General features: G+C 38.0%; 1 protein-coding gene across 1 annotated transcript in view; it reads left to right on the forward strand.

Annotated features, from left to right (window-relative positions):
• Window positions 1–15,926, forward strand: part of GDPD4 (glycerophosphodiester phosphodiesterase domain containing 4) — a 145,705-nt gene extending 129,779 nt beyond the window's left edge. Inside the window, exon 16 of the mRNA XM_044260200.1 lies at window positions 15,476–15,926. Coding sequence (XP_044116135.1) covers window positions 15,476–15,926 — 451 coding nt within the window. The remainder of the gene's footprint in view (window positions 1–15,475) is intronic.
• Window positions 15,927–17,119: the final 1,193 nt, after the last annotated feature.

A 17,119-nucleotide genomic window follows, 5' to 3' on the forward strand; every position in this document is an offset into this window, starting at 1 on the left:
ACCAAGAACCATAAGATACCTGGGAATAAACCTAACCAAAGAGGTAAAGGATCTGTACTTGAGGAACTACAGAATGCTCATGAAAGAAATTGAAGAAGACACAAATAGATGGAAGACCATTCCATGCTCTTGGATTGGAAGAATAAACATTGTTAAAATGTCTATACTGCCTAGAGCAATCTATACTTTTAATGCCATTCCGATCAAAATTCCACCGGCATTCTTCAAAGAGCTGGAGCAAATAATCCTAAAATTTGTATGGAATCAGAAGAGACCCAGAATCGCTAAGGAAATGTTGAAAAACAAAAATAAAGCTGGCGGCATCACCTTACCTGATTTCAAGCTTTATTACAAAGCTGTGATCACCAAGACAGCATGGTACTGGCATAAAAACAGACACATAGACCAGTGGAACAGAGTAGAGAGCCCAGATATGGACCCTCAACTCTATGGTCAATTAATCTTTGACAAAACAGGAAAAAATATACAGTGGAAAAAAGACAGTCTTTTCAATAAATGGTGCTGGGAAAACTGGACAGCTATATGTAGAAGAATGAAACTCGACTATTCTCTTACACCGTACACAAAGATAAACTCAAAATGGATAAAAGACTTCAAAGTGAGACAGGAATCCATCAGAATCCTAGAGGAGAACATAGGCAGTAATCTCTTCGATATCAGCCACAGCAACTTCTTTCAAGATACGTCTCCAAAGGCAAAGGAAACAAAAGCGAAAATAAACTTCTGGGACTTCATCAAAATCAAAAGCTTCTGCACAGCAAAGGAAATAGTCAAAAAAACAAAAGAGGCAACCCACGGAATGGGAGAAGATATTTGCAAATGATAGTACAGACAAAAGGTTGATATCCAGGATCTATAATGAACTCCTCAAACTCAACACACATGAAATAGGAAACACATCAAAAAATGGGCAGAAGATATGAACAGACACTTCTTTAATCAAGAAATACAAATGGCTATCAGACACATGAAAAAATGTTCATCATCATTAGCCCTCAGGGAGATTCAAATTAAAACCACATTGAGATATCACCTTACACCAGTTAGAATGGCCAAAATTAACAAAACAGGAAACACATGTGTTGGAGAGGATGTGGAGAAAGGGGAACCCTCTTACACTGTTGGTGGGAATGCAAGTTGGTGCAGCCTCTTTGGAGAACAGTGTGGAGATTCCTCAAGAAATTAAAAATAGAGCTTCCCTACGACCCTGCAATTGCACTCCTGGGTATTTACCCCAAAGATACAGATGTCGTGAAAAGAAGGGCCATCTGTACCCCAATGTTTATAGCAGCAATGGCCACAGTCGCCAAACTATGGAAAGAACCAAGATGCCCTTCAACGGATGAATGGATAAGGAAGATGTGGTCCATATACACTATGGAGTATTATGCCTCCATCAGAAAGGATGAATGCCCAACTTTTGTAGCAACATGGACGGAACTGGAAGAGATTATGCTGAGTGAAATAAGTCAAGCAGAGAGAGTCAATTATCATATGGTTTCACTTATTTGTGGAGCATAACAAATAGCATGGAGGACAAGGGGTGTTAGAGAGGAGTAGGGAATTTGGGTAAATTGGAAGGGGAGGTGACCTATGAGAGACTATGGACTCTGAAAAACAGTCTGAGGGGTTTGAAGTGGCGGGGGGGGGGGGTTGGGGTACCAGGTGGTGGGTATTATAGAGGGCACGGCTTGCATGGAGCACTGGGTGTGGTGAAAAAAATAATGAATAATGTTTTTCTGAAAATAAATAAATTGAAAAAAAAAAAAAGAAAGTGGATTACCTGTCCAGATCCTAGACATAAAAAGGAAAATTAAGAATATTTAATGCTATTAAAATGTATAAATGAAGTGAAATAGACACATTCCTTGAATTATGTAGCTTATCAGAACTGAGAGAAGAAATAGAAATTTATTTTTATATATTTTTATTTTTATTTTATGCTTTTAGTTTTTTTATAAACATATATAATTAGTTTCAGGGGTAAAGGTCTGTGAATCATTAGTCTTACACAATTCACAGCACCCACCATAGCATATACCCTCCCCAGTGTCCATCAATCAGCCATCCCATCCAGACTTCCCGGCTTCCCTCCAGCAACCCTCAGTTTGTTTCCTGAAATTAAGAGTCTCTTATGGTTGTCTCCCTCCCAAACCCATCTTGTTCCATTTTTTATTTCCTTCCCTACTCCACAAACTTCCCACTCTGCCTCTCAAATTCCTCATATCAGGTAGGAAAAAAATTTGTATTTTTAGGGTACTCAGTAGTGTGATTGCCAGATTGTAGGGTACCTCTATATTCAACTTTTTGAGGGACTTCCATGCTCTTTTCCAGAGTGGCTGCATCAGCTTGCATTCCCACCAACGGTGTAGGAGGGTTCCCCTTTCTCCACATCCTTTCCAACATCTGTCCTTTCCTAACTTGTTAATTTTAGCCTTTCTGACTGGCGTGAGGTGGTATCTTATTGTGGTTTTGATTTGTATATCCTTGATGCCGAGTGATGTGGAACATTTTCTCATGTGTCTGTTAGCCATCTGAATGTTTTCTTTGCAGAAATGTCTGTTCATGTCCTCTGCCCATTTCTTGATTGGATTATTTGTTCTTTGGATGGTGAGTTTGATAAGTTTTTTATAGATTTTGGATACTAGCCCTTTATCTAATATGTCATTTGCTAATACCTTCTCCCATTCTTTAGTTGTCTTTTGGTTTTGCTGGTGTTTCCTTTGCTGTGCAAAAGCTTTTTTTTTAAGATTTTATTTATTTATTTGACAGAGTGAGCTCACAAGTAGAGAGGCAGGCACAGAGAGAGGGGGGAAGCAGGCTTCCTGCTGAGCAGAGAGCCTGATGTGGGGCTCATCAGGACCTGAGCTGAAAGCAGAGGCTTTAACCCACTGAACCACCCAGGCACCCCTGTGCAAAAGCTTTTAATCTTGATTAAGTCCCAATAGTTCATTTTTGGCCTTGCTTCCCTTGCCTCTGGCATGTTTCTAGGAAGAAGTTGCTGTGGCTGAGGTCAAAGAGGTTGCTGCCTGTGATTTTGATGGATTCCTGTCTCACATTGAAGTCTTTCATCCATTTTGAGTCTGTTTTGTGTGTGGTGTAAGAAAATGGTCCAGTTTGATTTTTCTGCATATGGCTGTCCCAATTTTCCCAACACTGTTTGTTGAAGAGACTGTCTTTTTTCCATTGAACATTCTTTCCTGCTTTGTCGCAGATTAGTTGACCATAGAGTTGAGGGTCTGTTTCTGGGCTCTTTATTCTGTTCCATTGATCTGTGTGTCTGTTTTTATGCCAGTACCATACTGTCTTGATGTGGCTCTGGGCTTTTGTTTGTTTGGAGATTTTTGATGACTGCTTCAATGTCCTTACTTGTTATAGGTCTGTTTAGGTTTTCTATTTCTTCCTGGTTCCATTTTGGTAGCTTATAGTCTCTAGGAATGCAACCCTTTCTTCCAGATTGTCTAATCTGCTGGTGTTTGGTTTCTCATAATATGTTCTTATACTTGTTTGTATTTCTTTGTTTTTGGTTGTGATCTCTCCTCTTTCATTCATGATTTTATTAATTTGGGTCCTTTCTATTTTCTTTTTGATAAATTGGGCCAGGGGTTTATCAATCTTATTAATTCTTTCACAGAACCAACTCCTAGTTCTGTTGCTCTGTTCTACTGTTCCTTTGGTTCCTAGTTCATTGATTTCTGCTCTGATATTTATTATTTCTCTTCTTCTGCTGGGTTTAGGCTTTCTTTGCTGTTCTTTCTCCAGCTCCTTTTAGGTGTAGGGTTAGGATGTATACTTGAGACCTTTTCTGTTTCTTGAGAAAGGCTTGTATTGCTATATACTTTCCTCTCAGGACTGCCTTTGCTGTGTCCCACAGATTTTTTTAAATTAATTAATTAATTTTTTAATAAACATATAATGTATTTTTATCCCCAGGGGTACAGGTCTGTGAATCGCCAAGTTTACACACTTCACAGTACTCACCATAGCACATACCCTCCCCAATGTCCATAACCCCACCCCCTTCCCCCAACCCTCCTCCTCCCAGCAACCCTCAGTTTGTTTTGTGAGATTAAGAGTCACTTATGGTTTGTCTACCTCCCAATCCCATCTTGTTTCATTTATTCTTCTCCTACCCCCTTAAGCCCCCATGTTGCATCTCCACTTCGTCATATCAGGGAGATCATATGATAGTTGTCTTTCTCCAGTTGACTTATTTCGCTAAGCATGATACCTTCTAGTTCCATCCACATCGTCGCAAATGGCAAGATTTCATTTCTTTTGATAGCTGCATAGTATTCCACTGTGTATATATACGACATCTTCTTTATCCATTCATCTGTTGATGGACATCTAGGTTCTTCCCCTGGTTTAGCTATTGTGGACATTGCTGCTATAAACATTCGGGTGCACGTGCCCCTTCAGATCACTACATTTGTATCTTTAGGGTAAATACCCAGTAGTGCAATTGCTGGGTCATAGGGTAGTTCTATTTTCAACATTTTGAGGAACCTCCAAGCTGTTTTCCAGAATGGTTGCACCAGCTTGCATTCCCACCAACAGTGTAGGAGGGTTCTCCTTTCTCCGCATCCTCACCAGCATCTGTCATTTCCTGACTTGTTAATTTTAGCCATTCTGACTGGTGTGAGATGATATCTCATTGTGGTTTTGATTTGTATTTCCCGGATGCCAAGTGATGTGGAGCACTTTTACATGTGTCTGTTGGCCATCTGGATGTCATCTTTGCAGAAATGTCTGTTCATGTTTCTACCCATTTCTTGATTGGATTATTTGTTCTTTGGGTGTTGAGTTTGCTAAGTTCTTCATAGATTTTGGACACTAGTCCTTTATCTGATATGTCGTTTGCAAATATCTTCTCCCATTCTGTCAGTTGTCTTTTGGTTTTGTTCACTGTTTCCTTTGCTGTGCAAAAGCTTTTGATCTTGATGAAATCCCAATAGTTCAATTTTGTCCTTGCTTCCCTTGCCTTTGGCAATGTTCCTAGGAAGATGTTGCTGTGGCTGAGGTCGAAGAGGTTGCCGCCTGTGTTCTAATAAAGGATTTTGATGGATTCCTTTCTCACATTGAGGTCCTTCATCGATTTTGAGTCTATTTTCATGTGTGGTGTAAGGAAATGGTCCAATTTCATTTTTCTGCATGTGGCTGTCTAATTTTCCCAACACCATTTATTGAAGAGGCTGTCTTTTTTCCATTGGACATTCTTTCCTGCTTTGTCGAAGATTAGTTGACCATAGAGTTGAGAGTCTATATCTGGGTTCTCTGTTCTGTTCCATTGATATGTGTCTGTTTTTGTGTCAGTACCATGCTGTCTTAATGATGACAGCTTTGTAATAGAGCTTGAAGTCCGGAATTGTGATGCCACCAACTTTCACTTTCTTTTTCAATATTCCTTTGGCTATTCAAGGTCTTTTCTGGTTCCATATGAATTTTAGGATTATTTGTTCCATTTCTTTGAAAAAAATGGATGGTATTTTGATAGGAATTGCATTAAATGTGTAGATTGCTTTAGGTAGCATAGACATTTTCACAATATTTATTCTTCCAATCCAGGAGCATGGAACATTTTTCCATTTCTTTGTGTATTCCTCAATTTCTTTCATGAGTACTTTATAGTTTTCTGAGTATAGATTCTTTGCCTCTTCGGTTAGGTTTATTCTTAGGTATCATATAGTTTTGGGTGCAATTGTAAATGGGTTTGACTCCTTAATTTCTCTTTTTTCTGTCTTGTTGGTGTAGAGAAATGCAACTGGTTTCTGTGCATTGATTTTATATCCTGACACTTTACTGAATTCCTGTACAAGTTCTAACAGTTTTGGAGTGGAGTCTTTTGGGTTTTCCACATATAGTATCATATCATCTGTGAAGAGTGATAGTTTGACTTCTTCTTTGCCAATTTGGATGCCTTTAATTTCTTTTTGTTGTCTGATTGCTGAGGCTAGGACTTCTAGTACTATGTTGAATAGCAGTGGTGATAATGGACATCCCTGCTGTGTTCCTGACCTTAGTGGAAAAGCTTTCAGTTTTTCTCCATTGAGAATGATATTTGTGGTGGGTTTTTCATAGATGGTTTTGATAATATTGAGGTATGTGCCCTCTACCCCTACTCTTTGAAGAGTTTCGATCAGGAAGGGATGCTGTACTTTGTCAAATGCTTTTTCAGCATCTATGGAGAGTGTCATATGGTTCTTGTTCTTTCTTTTATTAATGTGTTGTGTCACATTGATTGATTTGCGGTTGTTGAACCAACCTTGCAGCCCTGGAATAAATCCCACTTAGTTGTGGTGAATAATCCTTTTAATGTACTGTTGAATCCTATTGGCTAGTATTTTGGTGAGAATTTTCACATCTCTGTTCATCAAGGATATCGGTCTGTAGGTCTCTTTTTTTATGGGATCTTTGTCTGGTTTGGGGATCAAGGTGATGTTGGCTTCATAAAATGAGTTTGGAAGTTTTCCTTCCATTTCTATTTTTTGGAACAGTTTCAGGAGAATAGGAATCAGTTCTTCTTTAAATGTTTGGTAGAATTCCCCTGGGAAGCCGTCTGGCCCTGGGCTTTTGTTTGGAGATTTTTGATGACTGTTTCAATCTCCTTACTGGTTATGGGTCTGTTCAGGTTTTCTATTTCTTCCTGGTTCAGTTTTGGTAGTTTATATGTCTCTAGGAATGCATCCATTTCTTCCAGATTGTCAAATTTGTTGGCGTAGAGTTGCTCATGGTATGTTCTTATAATTGTCTATATTTCTTTGGTGTTAGTTGTGATCTCTCCTCTTTCATTCATGATTTTATTTATTTGGTTCCTTTCTCTTTTCTTTTTGATAAGTCTGGACAGGGGTTTATCAATCTTATTAATTCTTTCAAAGAACCAGCTCCTAGTTTCGTCGATTTGCTCTATTTTTTTTTGTTTCTATTTCATTGATTTCTGCTCTGATCTTTATGATTTCTCTTCTTCTGCTGGGTTTAGGGTTTCTTTCTTGTTCTTTCTTCAGCTCCTTTAGGTGTAGGGTTAGGTTGTGTATTTGAGACCTTTCTTGTTTCTTGAGAAAGGCTTGTACCACTATATATTTTCCTCTCAGGACTGCCTTTGTTGTGTCCCACAGATTTTGAACCGTTGTGTTTTCATTATCATTTGTTTCCATGAATTTTTTCAATTCTTCTTTAATTTCCTGGTTGACCCATTCATTTGTTTAGAAGGATGCTAGTTAGTCTCCATGTATTTGGGTTCTTTCCAAATTTCCTCTTGTGATTGAGTTCTAGCTCCAGAGCAATGTGGTCTGAATATATGCATGGAATGATCTCAGTATTTTGGTACTGATTGAGACCTGATTTGTGACCCAGGATGTGATCTCCACCTGGTCCACTGTGTCATTTAAGGCCATTATTTTCTTGTTGATCTTTTGCTTGGATGATCTGTCCATTTCAGTGAGGGGGGTATTAATGTCTCCTACTATTATTGTATTATTGTTGATGTGGTTTTTTTGATTTTGTTATTAATTGGTTTATATAGTTGGCTGCTCCCACATTAGGGGCATAGATATTTAAAATTGTTAGATCTTCTTGTTGGACAGACCCTTTTAATATGATCTAGTGTCCTTCCTCATCTCTTATTATAGTCTTTGGCTTCAGATATAATTTGTCTAATATAAGGATTGCCACCCCAGCTTTCTTTTGATGCCCATTAGCATGGTAAATTGTTTTCCACCCCCTCACTTTAAATCTGGAGTTGTCTTCAGGTCTAAAATAAGTTTCTTGTAGCCAGCATATTGATGGGTTTTGGTTTTTTACCCATTCTGATCCCCCATGTCTATTGATAGGTGCATTTAGCCCATTTACATTCAGGGTAACTATTGAAAGATATGAATTAATGCCCTTATATTGCCTGTAAGGTGACTGTTAACTGTGTATTGTCTCTGTTTTTTTCTGGTCTACTACTTTTAGGTTCTCTCTTTGCTTAGAGGACTACTTTCAGTATTTCCTGTAGCACTGGTTTGATGTTTGCAAATTCTTTTAATTTTTGTTTGTCCTGAAAGCTTTTTCGCTCTCCTTCTATTTTCAGTGAGAGCCTAGCTGATTATAGGCTAGGCCTTCTATTTTCAGTGAGAGCCTAGCTGATTCTTGTCTCCATATTTTTCTTGTTTAGTACTCTGAATATGTCATGCAAGTCCTTTCTGGCCTGCCAGGTCTCTGTGGATAGGTCTGCTGCCAGTCTAATATTTCTGCTATTGTATTTTATAGATGTCTCGTTCGGAGCTGCTTTCAGGATTTTCTCTTTGTCTTTGAGACTTGTAAGTTTTCCAGTAGATGATGGGGTGTGGACCTATTTTTATTAATTTGGGGGGAGGTTCTCTGTGCCTCTTGGATTTTGATGCTTGTTCCCTTCACCAAATTAGGGAAATTCTATGCTATTATTTGCTCCAATGTAGCTTCTGCCTCTCTCTCTCTCTCTCTTCTTCTTCTTCTTCTGGGATCCCAATTATTCTATTTTATATATAGTGACCCATCAACTTCATATAGACTGCTATATGCAAAAGATATTAAATATCTAATGGGAATAAGAATGCAAAAGCAAGTGATACATGCAAAAAAAGAAAAAGAAAAGCATCCAAGTACCTCACTAAAGAAAGCCAACTTAAGGTGAGAGAAAATCCACAAAAACAAACACACAACAAATAACAAAATGGTAATAAATACATAACTATAAAATATTATGTTAAATGTAAATGGACTAAATGCTCCAGAAGCAAAAGACATAGGTGATGCAGTGGATTAAAAAAAGAAAATCCGTAAGCTTTTTACAAGAGACTTGCAACCTAAAGACACATGCATATTGTATATGAGGAGATGGAAAAACAGTTATCTTGCAAATGAATGTGAAGAGAAAGCTGAGGTAGCAATACTTAAATCAGACAAAATTGACTTTAAAACAAAGACTGTAACAAGAGACAAAGAAGGACACTCTATAATAATTAAGGGAACAGTACATTCGGAACACTGAAAAAAATAAAATTTTAAAAAATGGGGACAATACAACAAGAACACATAACAGTTGTAAAAATTTATGGGCCCAACATGGGAACATCCAAATACATAAACCAGTTAATAGCAAATATAAAGGAACTAATCTCTAGTGATACAGAAATTTTGGGGACTTTAACACCCTACTTACATCACTGGACAGGTCATCTAAACAGAAAATTAACAAGGAAACAGTGGCTTTGAATGACACACTGGATCTGATGGATTTCATAGAAATAGAACATTCCATCCTAAAACAGTAGAATATACATTCATTTCAAGTGCATATGGAACATTCTGCAGAAAAGATCAGCGATTAAAAAAATACAATTAAAAAAATTTATACCATGTATCTTTTCTTTTTTTTTCCAATTTATTTATTTTCAGAAAAACAGTATTCATTATTTTTTCACCACACCCAGTGCTCCATGCAAGCCGTGCCCTCTATAATACCCACCACCTGGTACCCCAACCTCCCACCCCCCCGCCACTTTAAACCCCTCAGATTGTTTTTCAGAGTCCATAGTCTCTCATGGTTCACCTCCCCTTCCAATTTACCCAAAAGCACATACCCTCCCCAATGTCCATAACCCTACCCCCCTTCTCCCAACCTCCCTCCCCCCAGCAACCCACAGTTTGTTTCGTGAGATTAAGAGTCACTTATGGTTTGTCTCCCTCCCTATCCCATCTTGTTTCATGGATTCTTCTCCTACCCACTTAAGCCCCCATGTTGCATCACCACTTCATCATATCAGGGAGATCATATGATAGTTGTCTTTCTCCACTTGACTTATTTCGCTAAGCATGATATGCTCTAGTTCCATCCATGTTGTCGCAAATGGCAAGATTTCGTTTCTTTTGATGGCTGCATAGTATTCCATTGTGTATATATACCACATCTTCTTTATCCATTCATCTGTTGATGGACATCTAGGTTCTTTCCATAGTTTGGCTATTGTGGACATTGCTGCTATAAACATTCGGGTGCATGTGCCCCTTTGGATCACTACATTTGTATCTTTAGGGTAAATACCCAGTAGTGCAATTGCTGGGTCATAGGGCAGTTCTATTTTCAACATTTTGAGGAACCTCCATGCTGTTTTCCAGAGTGGTTGCACCAGCTTGCATTCCCACCAACAGTGCCATGAATCTTTTCTGACCACAGAGCTATGAAACTAGAAATCAACCACAAGAAAAGAGCTGGAAGGATGAATACCCAACTTCTGTAGCAACATGGACGGGACTGGAAGAGATTATGCTGAGTGAAATAAGTCAAGCAGAGAGAGTCAATTATCATATGGTTTCACTTATTTGTGGAGCATAACAAATAGCATGGAGGACAAGGGGCATTAGAGAGGAGTAGGGAATTTGGGTAAATTGGAAGGGGTGGTGAACCATGAGAGACTATGGACTCTGAAAAACAATCTGAGGGGTTTGAAGTGGGGGGTGGGTGGGAGGTTGGGGTACCAGGTGGTGGGTATTATAGAGGTCACGGCTTGCATGGAGCACTGGGTGTGGTGAAAAAATAATGAATAATGTTTTTCTGAAAATAAATAAATTGAAAAAAAAAGAGCTGGAAAGAACACAAATACATGGGAGTTAAATAATATGCTAATAAATAATGAATGGGTTAACCGAGAAATCAGAAATACATGGAGACAAATGAAAATAAAAACACAGTAATCCAAAATCTTTTGAGATGTAACAAAAGTGGTTCTAAGAAGTTTATATCAATACAAATCTACCCCAAGAAGCAAGAAAAATCTCATCAATCTAACCATATACCTAAAGGAGCTAGAAAAGAACAAAATCCAAAACCAGCAGAAGGGAGGAAATAATAAAGATTGGAGCAGGAATAGATGATACAGAAATTAAAACAGAATAGATCAATGAAGCCAGGAGCTGGTTCTTTGAAAAGATTGACAAAACTGATAAACCTCTAGCCAGACTCATTTTAAAAAAGAAAGAGGGGACTCAAATCAGAAATTATAGAGAATATCCCACACCACAGTAATACAAACGGTTGTAAGAGAATATATAAAGAAATTATATGCCAAAAAACTGAACAACCTAGAAGAAATGGATAAATTCCTAGAAACATATAACCTACCACAACCAAAGCAGTGAAAAATAGAAAATTTGAACAAACTGATTATAGCAATGAAATTGAATCAGTAATAATTAAAAAACAAGTAACAAAACAACTCCCAACAAACGGAAGTCCAGGACAAGATAGACAGCTATACAGGTGAATTCTACCAAACATTTTTTTAAAAGATTTTATTTATTTATTTGACAGACAGATCACAGTAGGCAGGGAGAGAGAAGGAAGCAGGCTCCCCGCTGAGCAGAGAGCCTGATGTGGGATTCGATCCCAGAACCCTGAGATCATGACCTGAGCCGAAGGCAGAGGCTTTAACCCACTGAGCCACCCAGGTGCCCCTACCAAACATTTTTTTAAAGATTTTGTTTTATTTGAGTGACAGAGATAGCAACAGAAAGCACAAGTGGTCTTGATCATAAGACTCTGGGATCATGACCTGAGCCAAAGGCAGATGCTTAACCAACTGAGCCACCTAGGGACCCCAATAATACATTTAAAAAAGAAAATCATTCACTACAAACAAGTGGGATTTATTTCTGGGCTGCAAGGAGTGGTTCAAAATTCACAAATCCATCAGTATGATATATCACCTCAGTAAGAGGATAAGAACCATGTGATCCTATCAAGAGATGCAGAAAAAGCATTTGACAAAGTACAACATCCATTCATGATTTAAAAAACAAACAAACAAAAAAAAAAAACAAAAACAAAAACAAAAAAAAATCTCAACAAAGTAGGTTTAGAGGGAACATACCTCAACATAATAAAGACCATATATGGAAACCCTACAGCTAACATCCTTAATGAGAAAAAACTGAGAGATTTCCCTCTAAGGTCAGGAACAAAATAAGGATGTCCACTCTCACCACTTTTATTCAACGTAGTATTGGAACTCTTAGCCACAGCAATAGATGGCAAAAAAGAAAGAAAAGAAAGTCATTTAAATAAGTAAGGAAGAAGTAAAATTTTATTTTCAGATGACGTTACAATATATAAAAAAGCTGAACGCTTCCACCAAAAAATTGTTAGAACTGATAAATACATTCAGTAAAGTCACAGGATACAAAAATCAATGTACAGAAATATGTTGCATTTCTATATACTAATAATGAAGTAGCAGAAAGAGAAATCAAGAAAACAATCCCAATTGCAGTTGCACCAAAAATAATAGGATGTTTAGGAATAACCCTAACCAAAGAGACAAGAAACCCATACTCTGAAAACTATATAACACTGATAAAAGAAATTGAAGACAACACAAAGAAATGGAAAGACAGTTCATGCTCATGGATTAGAAGAAAAAAAATATTGTTAAAATGACTATACTACCCAAAGCAATCTACACATTTAGTGCACTTCCTATCAAGGTACCAACAACATTTTTTCACAGAACTAGAACAATTTTAGAATTTGTATGGAACCACAAAAGACTCCCAGTAGCCAAAGTAATATTGAAAAGCAAAGCTAGAGGCATCATGATTCTGGGATTAAGGTTATATTACAAAGCTGTAGTAAGCAAAACAGCATGGTACCTGCACAAAAAAGGTACATAGATCAATAGCACAGAAAAAAAAAAAAAAACAGAAGTATACCCACAACTATATGGTCAGTTGATCTTAGACAAAGAAGGAAAGAATATGCAATGAGAAAAGGATAGTGTCTTCACTTTCTTCACTAAGGTGTGCTGGGAAATCTGTACAGCAACATGCAAAAGAATGAAACTAGACCACTTTCTTAGGCCATACACAAAAATGAGTCAAACTTGATTAAGGACCTAAATGTGAGACCTTAAACCATAAAAATCCTAAAAAAGGGCACAGGCAGTCATTTCTTCAATTTCAGTTGTAGCAACATCTTTCTAAATATGTCTCCTGAGTCAAGGGAAATAAAAGCAAAAATAAAAAGCCTCTGCACTAAAAAGGAAACAATCAACAAAACTAAAAGGCAACTGACATAATGGAAGAAGATATTTGCAAATGAAATAACTGATAAAGGGCTAGTATCCAAAATATATAAAGAACTTATACAACTCAATACCCCAAAAATAAACAGTCCAATTTAAAAATTGACAGAAGACATGAACAGACATTTATGCAAAGAAGACACACAGATGGCCAACAGACACATGAAAATATGTTCAACATCACTCATCATCAGGAAAATACAAATCAAAACCACAAGTCACACCAGTCAGAGTGGCTAAAATAAAAAACACATGAAATGGCAAGTATTGGCAAGGATGGGGGGTGGGAAGAAGAACACTCAAGCACTGCTGCGGGAATGCAAACTGTTATAACTGCTGTGGAAAACTGGGGAAGTTCCTAAAATAAAGTAAAAATAGAACTACCCTATGATTCAGTAATTGACTTACTGGGTATTTACCTGAAGAATTTTATAAAACACTCATTTTAAAGAATACCTGCACCCGTATGTTTATTGCAGCATTATTTACAATAGGCAAATTATGGAAACAACCCAGGTGTCCATCTGTAGCTGAATGGATAAAGATACACACAGATATAGATGTAGATACACACACACACACACACACAGAGAGAGAGAGAGAGAGAGAGAGAGAATAGAATATTATCCAGCCATAAAAATGAAATATTGCCATTTGCAACAATGTGGATAGATCTAAAGAGTATAATGCTAAGTGAAGTCAGTCAAAGACAAGTACCATATGATTTCACTCATGGAATTTAAGAAACAGAACAAATGAACAAGAGGAAAAGAAAGAAACAAACCAATAAACAGACTCTTTTTTTTTTAAAGATTTTATTTACTTATTTGACAGAGAGAGATCACAAGTAGGCAGAGAGGCAGGCAGAGAGAGAGGAGGAAGCAGGCTCCCTGCTGAGTAGAGAGCCCGATGCGGGGCTCGATCCCAGAGCAGAGAGCCCGATGCAGGGCTCGATCCCAGGACCCTGGGATCATGACCTGAGCCAAAGGTAGCAGCTTAACCCACTGAGCCACCCAGGCGCCCCCAACAAACAGACTCTTAACTACATAGAATAAACAGACAGTTGCCAGAGGGGAGGTAGTTAGGGAGTTGGGTGAAATAGGTGAAGGGGATTGAGAGTACATTTCTCTTCATGAGCATTGAGTAGTAGATGGAATTACTGAATCAGTATTATGTACCTGCAATGTAGATAACACTATATGTTAACTACACTGAAATTGAAATTTTATAAAAATTCTAAGGAATCAACAAACATACCTACTAGAACTGATAAGTGAGCTAAACAGTATCTCAGGATACAAGGTCAATACACAGAAAAATCAGTTTTATGTCTTTATATTAGCAATGAATAACTGGAAACTTAAGAAAATTTTAAATAGCACCATAAATGCAAAATAGGAATAGATTTAAGGCAAATGTTGCAAGTTTTCACAGAGAAGATATGGTTGTCACTGAAAGCTACAAAAGTTTACTGAGAGAAGGCACAAATAAATGGACTAGTATGTCACATTCATGAATTAGAAAACCTGATATCCTAGATACTAGTTGTCATGAAATTGACCAAAATTCAAGTAAAGTGCTGTTAAAATACCTTCTTCCTGTGAAGCTGACAGAAACGAAGTTCGGGTAAGCAGCCATTTCTTCAAGATTGACATTACACCAAGGGCAAAAACAACTGAATTCTGGGCTTACTTTGGGTTCTTACTGTCTTCTAGATCTTGGCCCCACAATTCCTCAACATATTGTAAAATCGTAGATGATTTTAAGATGTTTTCTTGGTTTTAATTATTATCCAGTTTTTAATTTGTGTTTGGTAAGATTCTGTTTCCTAGCTCCATTATGAGAAGTAGTCTCCATTTATTTTTTCTGTCAGATTAAAATTAGTTTTTGAGCACTTATTATGTGACAGACATTTCTGAGCACAGCATATGTAGTGGCAAACAAGACACATTCTCCACCCTTAAAAAGTTCCCATTCTAACTGAGGATGTTTTCATTTGTCTGTTCAAATTGATTAGGAAAACATCGATTGTGAAATGCATGACCTTTAAGCAGATGTCACTTCCTGCCTTCTGAGGACTTCCATAGTGACCTAAAGTCTCACAAGATAGACTCTTAAACTCAGGGACCATGCTGAATTGGAAGACCATAATAAAAGCTGCACAAAGTTGGGATAGGGAAAACTAAGGTGGGGGGAAACCTGAGATGGTGTGTGAGGGACTAACATTTTAAGGATGTTAAAATTTCACCACATGACCAGCAAAGATTGGAGAACTGACATTTGAGGAATCTGTGTTTTTGTTGTTTCTATCCCACAGATTCTCAGAGTGTTAGCCACCAAAAGAGAGAACTTGGGAGTCAAGAATCTTCGAATTTATCCATAAATTCTCCTTTCCGAGTTATGGAAAGTCCTTGGACTCTAGCATCCCTCTACCCAGCTTTAACCAAGAGCAGAAGGAAACATCCAGGCTCTCACCATCTGTTGGTAGTCCCCAAGAAAAAAGCCAATGAACCAGAACAAGTAAGGGAAGTCATTAAATCACTGATGCCTCATGAGGATGCTGTTAGACAGCTGGCATCCCCCAAGAAGTCATTTGAACCCACGTGGGATGATGCCAGAAAGTATACTCTCCAAACTGCATTGCCTCCCCTGAAGATGAATAAACCAGCAGTTTCTTCCATAGAGACCTTTCAATCTGAAATAGAACCTGAAAATATCCCCAAAAGTAAACCCTCCCAAGAATCTTCTCTTACCGTGTTTTCTCCCACAACAAGCATGTTCTCCACTGGGCTGGTTTCAAAGAATTAGCTACACGTTGCCTTCCTCTTCCTTTTTGTTTCTGTGCCTAAGAGTGGTAATGGTGGCGACTTGTTAAGAAAGGAGGCAGAAGGGCCATTGAAGCTCTCAGGAGGATCACTCTCATCTAGCACTTTCCATAAAGAATCTCTCAAGAGAATGGGCAAGGGAGTTATTGTTGTTTGGGAACTGGAACTGGCTGTTCTCTGATGTTATAGGGTTTCTCATCCTAACCCTTCATAGTACTCCCCTGCTAAAGTAATGGCTTTCTGCACATCAGTATGGGAATAAAGGCAACATTTCAGGAACCCAGAAGGTACATGATGTATTATTTGGACCCCTCTGTGATCACTCAGGCTGACAGAGACTAAGGGATGAGTGCAAAAGTAATGCCATCCTTAGTCAAAGAGTAAAAACTGGCATAGGCTTTGGCAAGAGTTGGAGGAAAGATCATCTTACATGTACATCCTGTGATCTAGTGTGCAGTGAGTTGCTTGCTAATAGCTTGTTGATGGCTGGTTCCCCAACGGGATAATGGGCATAATCCCATGCCCACCCAGTGGCCCTAGACCTGAGCAAAAATCAGAGCTTCAGCAAGTATCTGGAGACCTATCAATCTGGAGGATTCAAAAGAAGGAAGTCCTAGCATCTACCAAATGAAAGAAGTGATACAGTGAGATAAAAGTGGAATATTTTTAAATACTTTATTAATCAAAGCAGGCATAATCTCTAGAGCTTTATCCTCTTGACTGACAGATTAGGATGCTGCCACTGCCCTCAAATAAAAGTCAATCTAGTAGATGAATCAAGATAAACAGAATTATAATAAATAACTAGCTGTAACTATTTATAAATATATTTAAATCTTCAAGGTAACAGTGGAAGAGCTATCACCAGATATGCTAGACAGTATTAGTCCAAAACAACTTTAATACCAATCTTAGATTCTTTATTTGTGCTTTTAAAAAAAACTTGTGGTAAAGGGATGCCTGGGTAGCTCAGTCAGTTAAGCATCTGACTCTTGATTTCAGCTCAGGTCATGATCTCAGGGTCATGGGATCAAATCCCAAACCCAGATCCATGCTTAGCAGGGAGTCTGCTTGAAGTTCTCTTTCCTCTCCCTCTCTCCCTCCTCTCTCTTTCTCTCATAAATCTTTTTTTTTTTAAGTAAAAATAAAAAGCTTCTGCCCAGCAAAGGAAACAAG

This window comes from Neovison vison, chromosome 7, assembly GCF_020171115.1.
Source record: "Neovison vison isolate M4711 chromosome 7, ASM_NN_V1, whole genome shotgun sequence".
Taxonomy (NCBI): Eukaryota; Metazoa; Chordata; class Mammalia; order Carnivora; family Mustelidae; genus Neogale; species Neogale vison.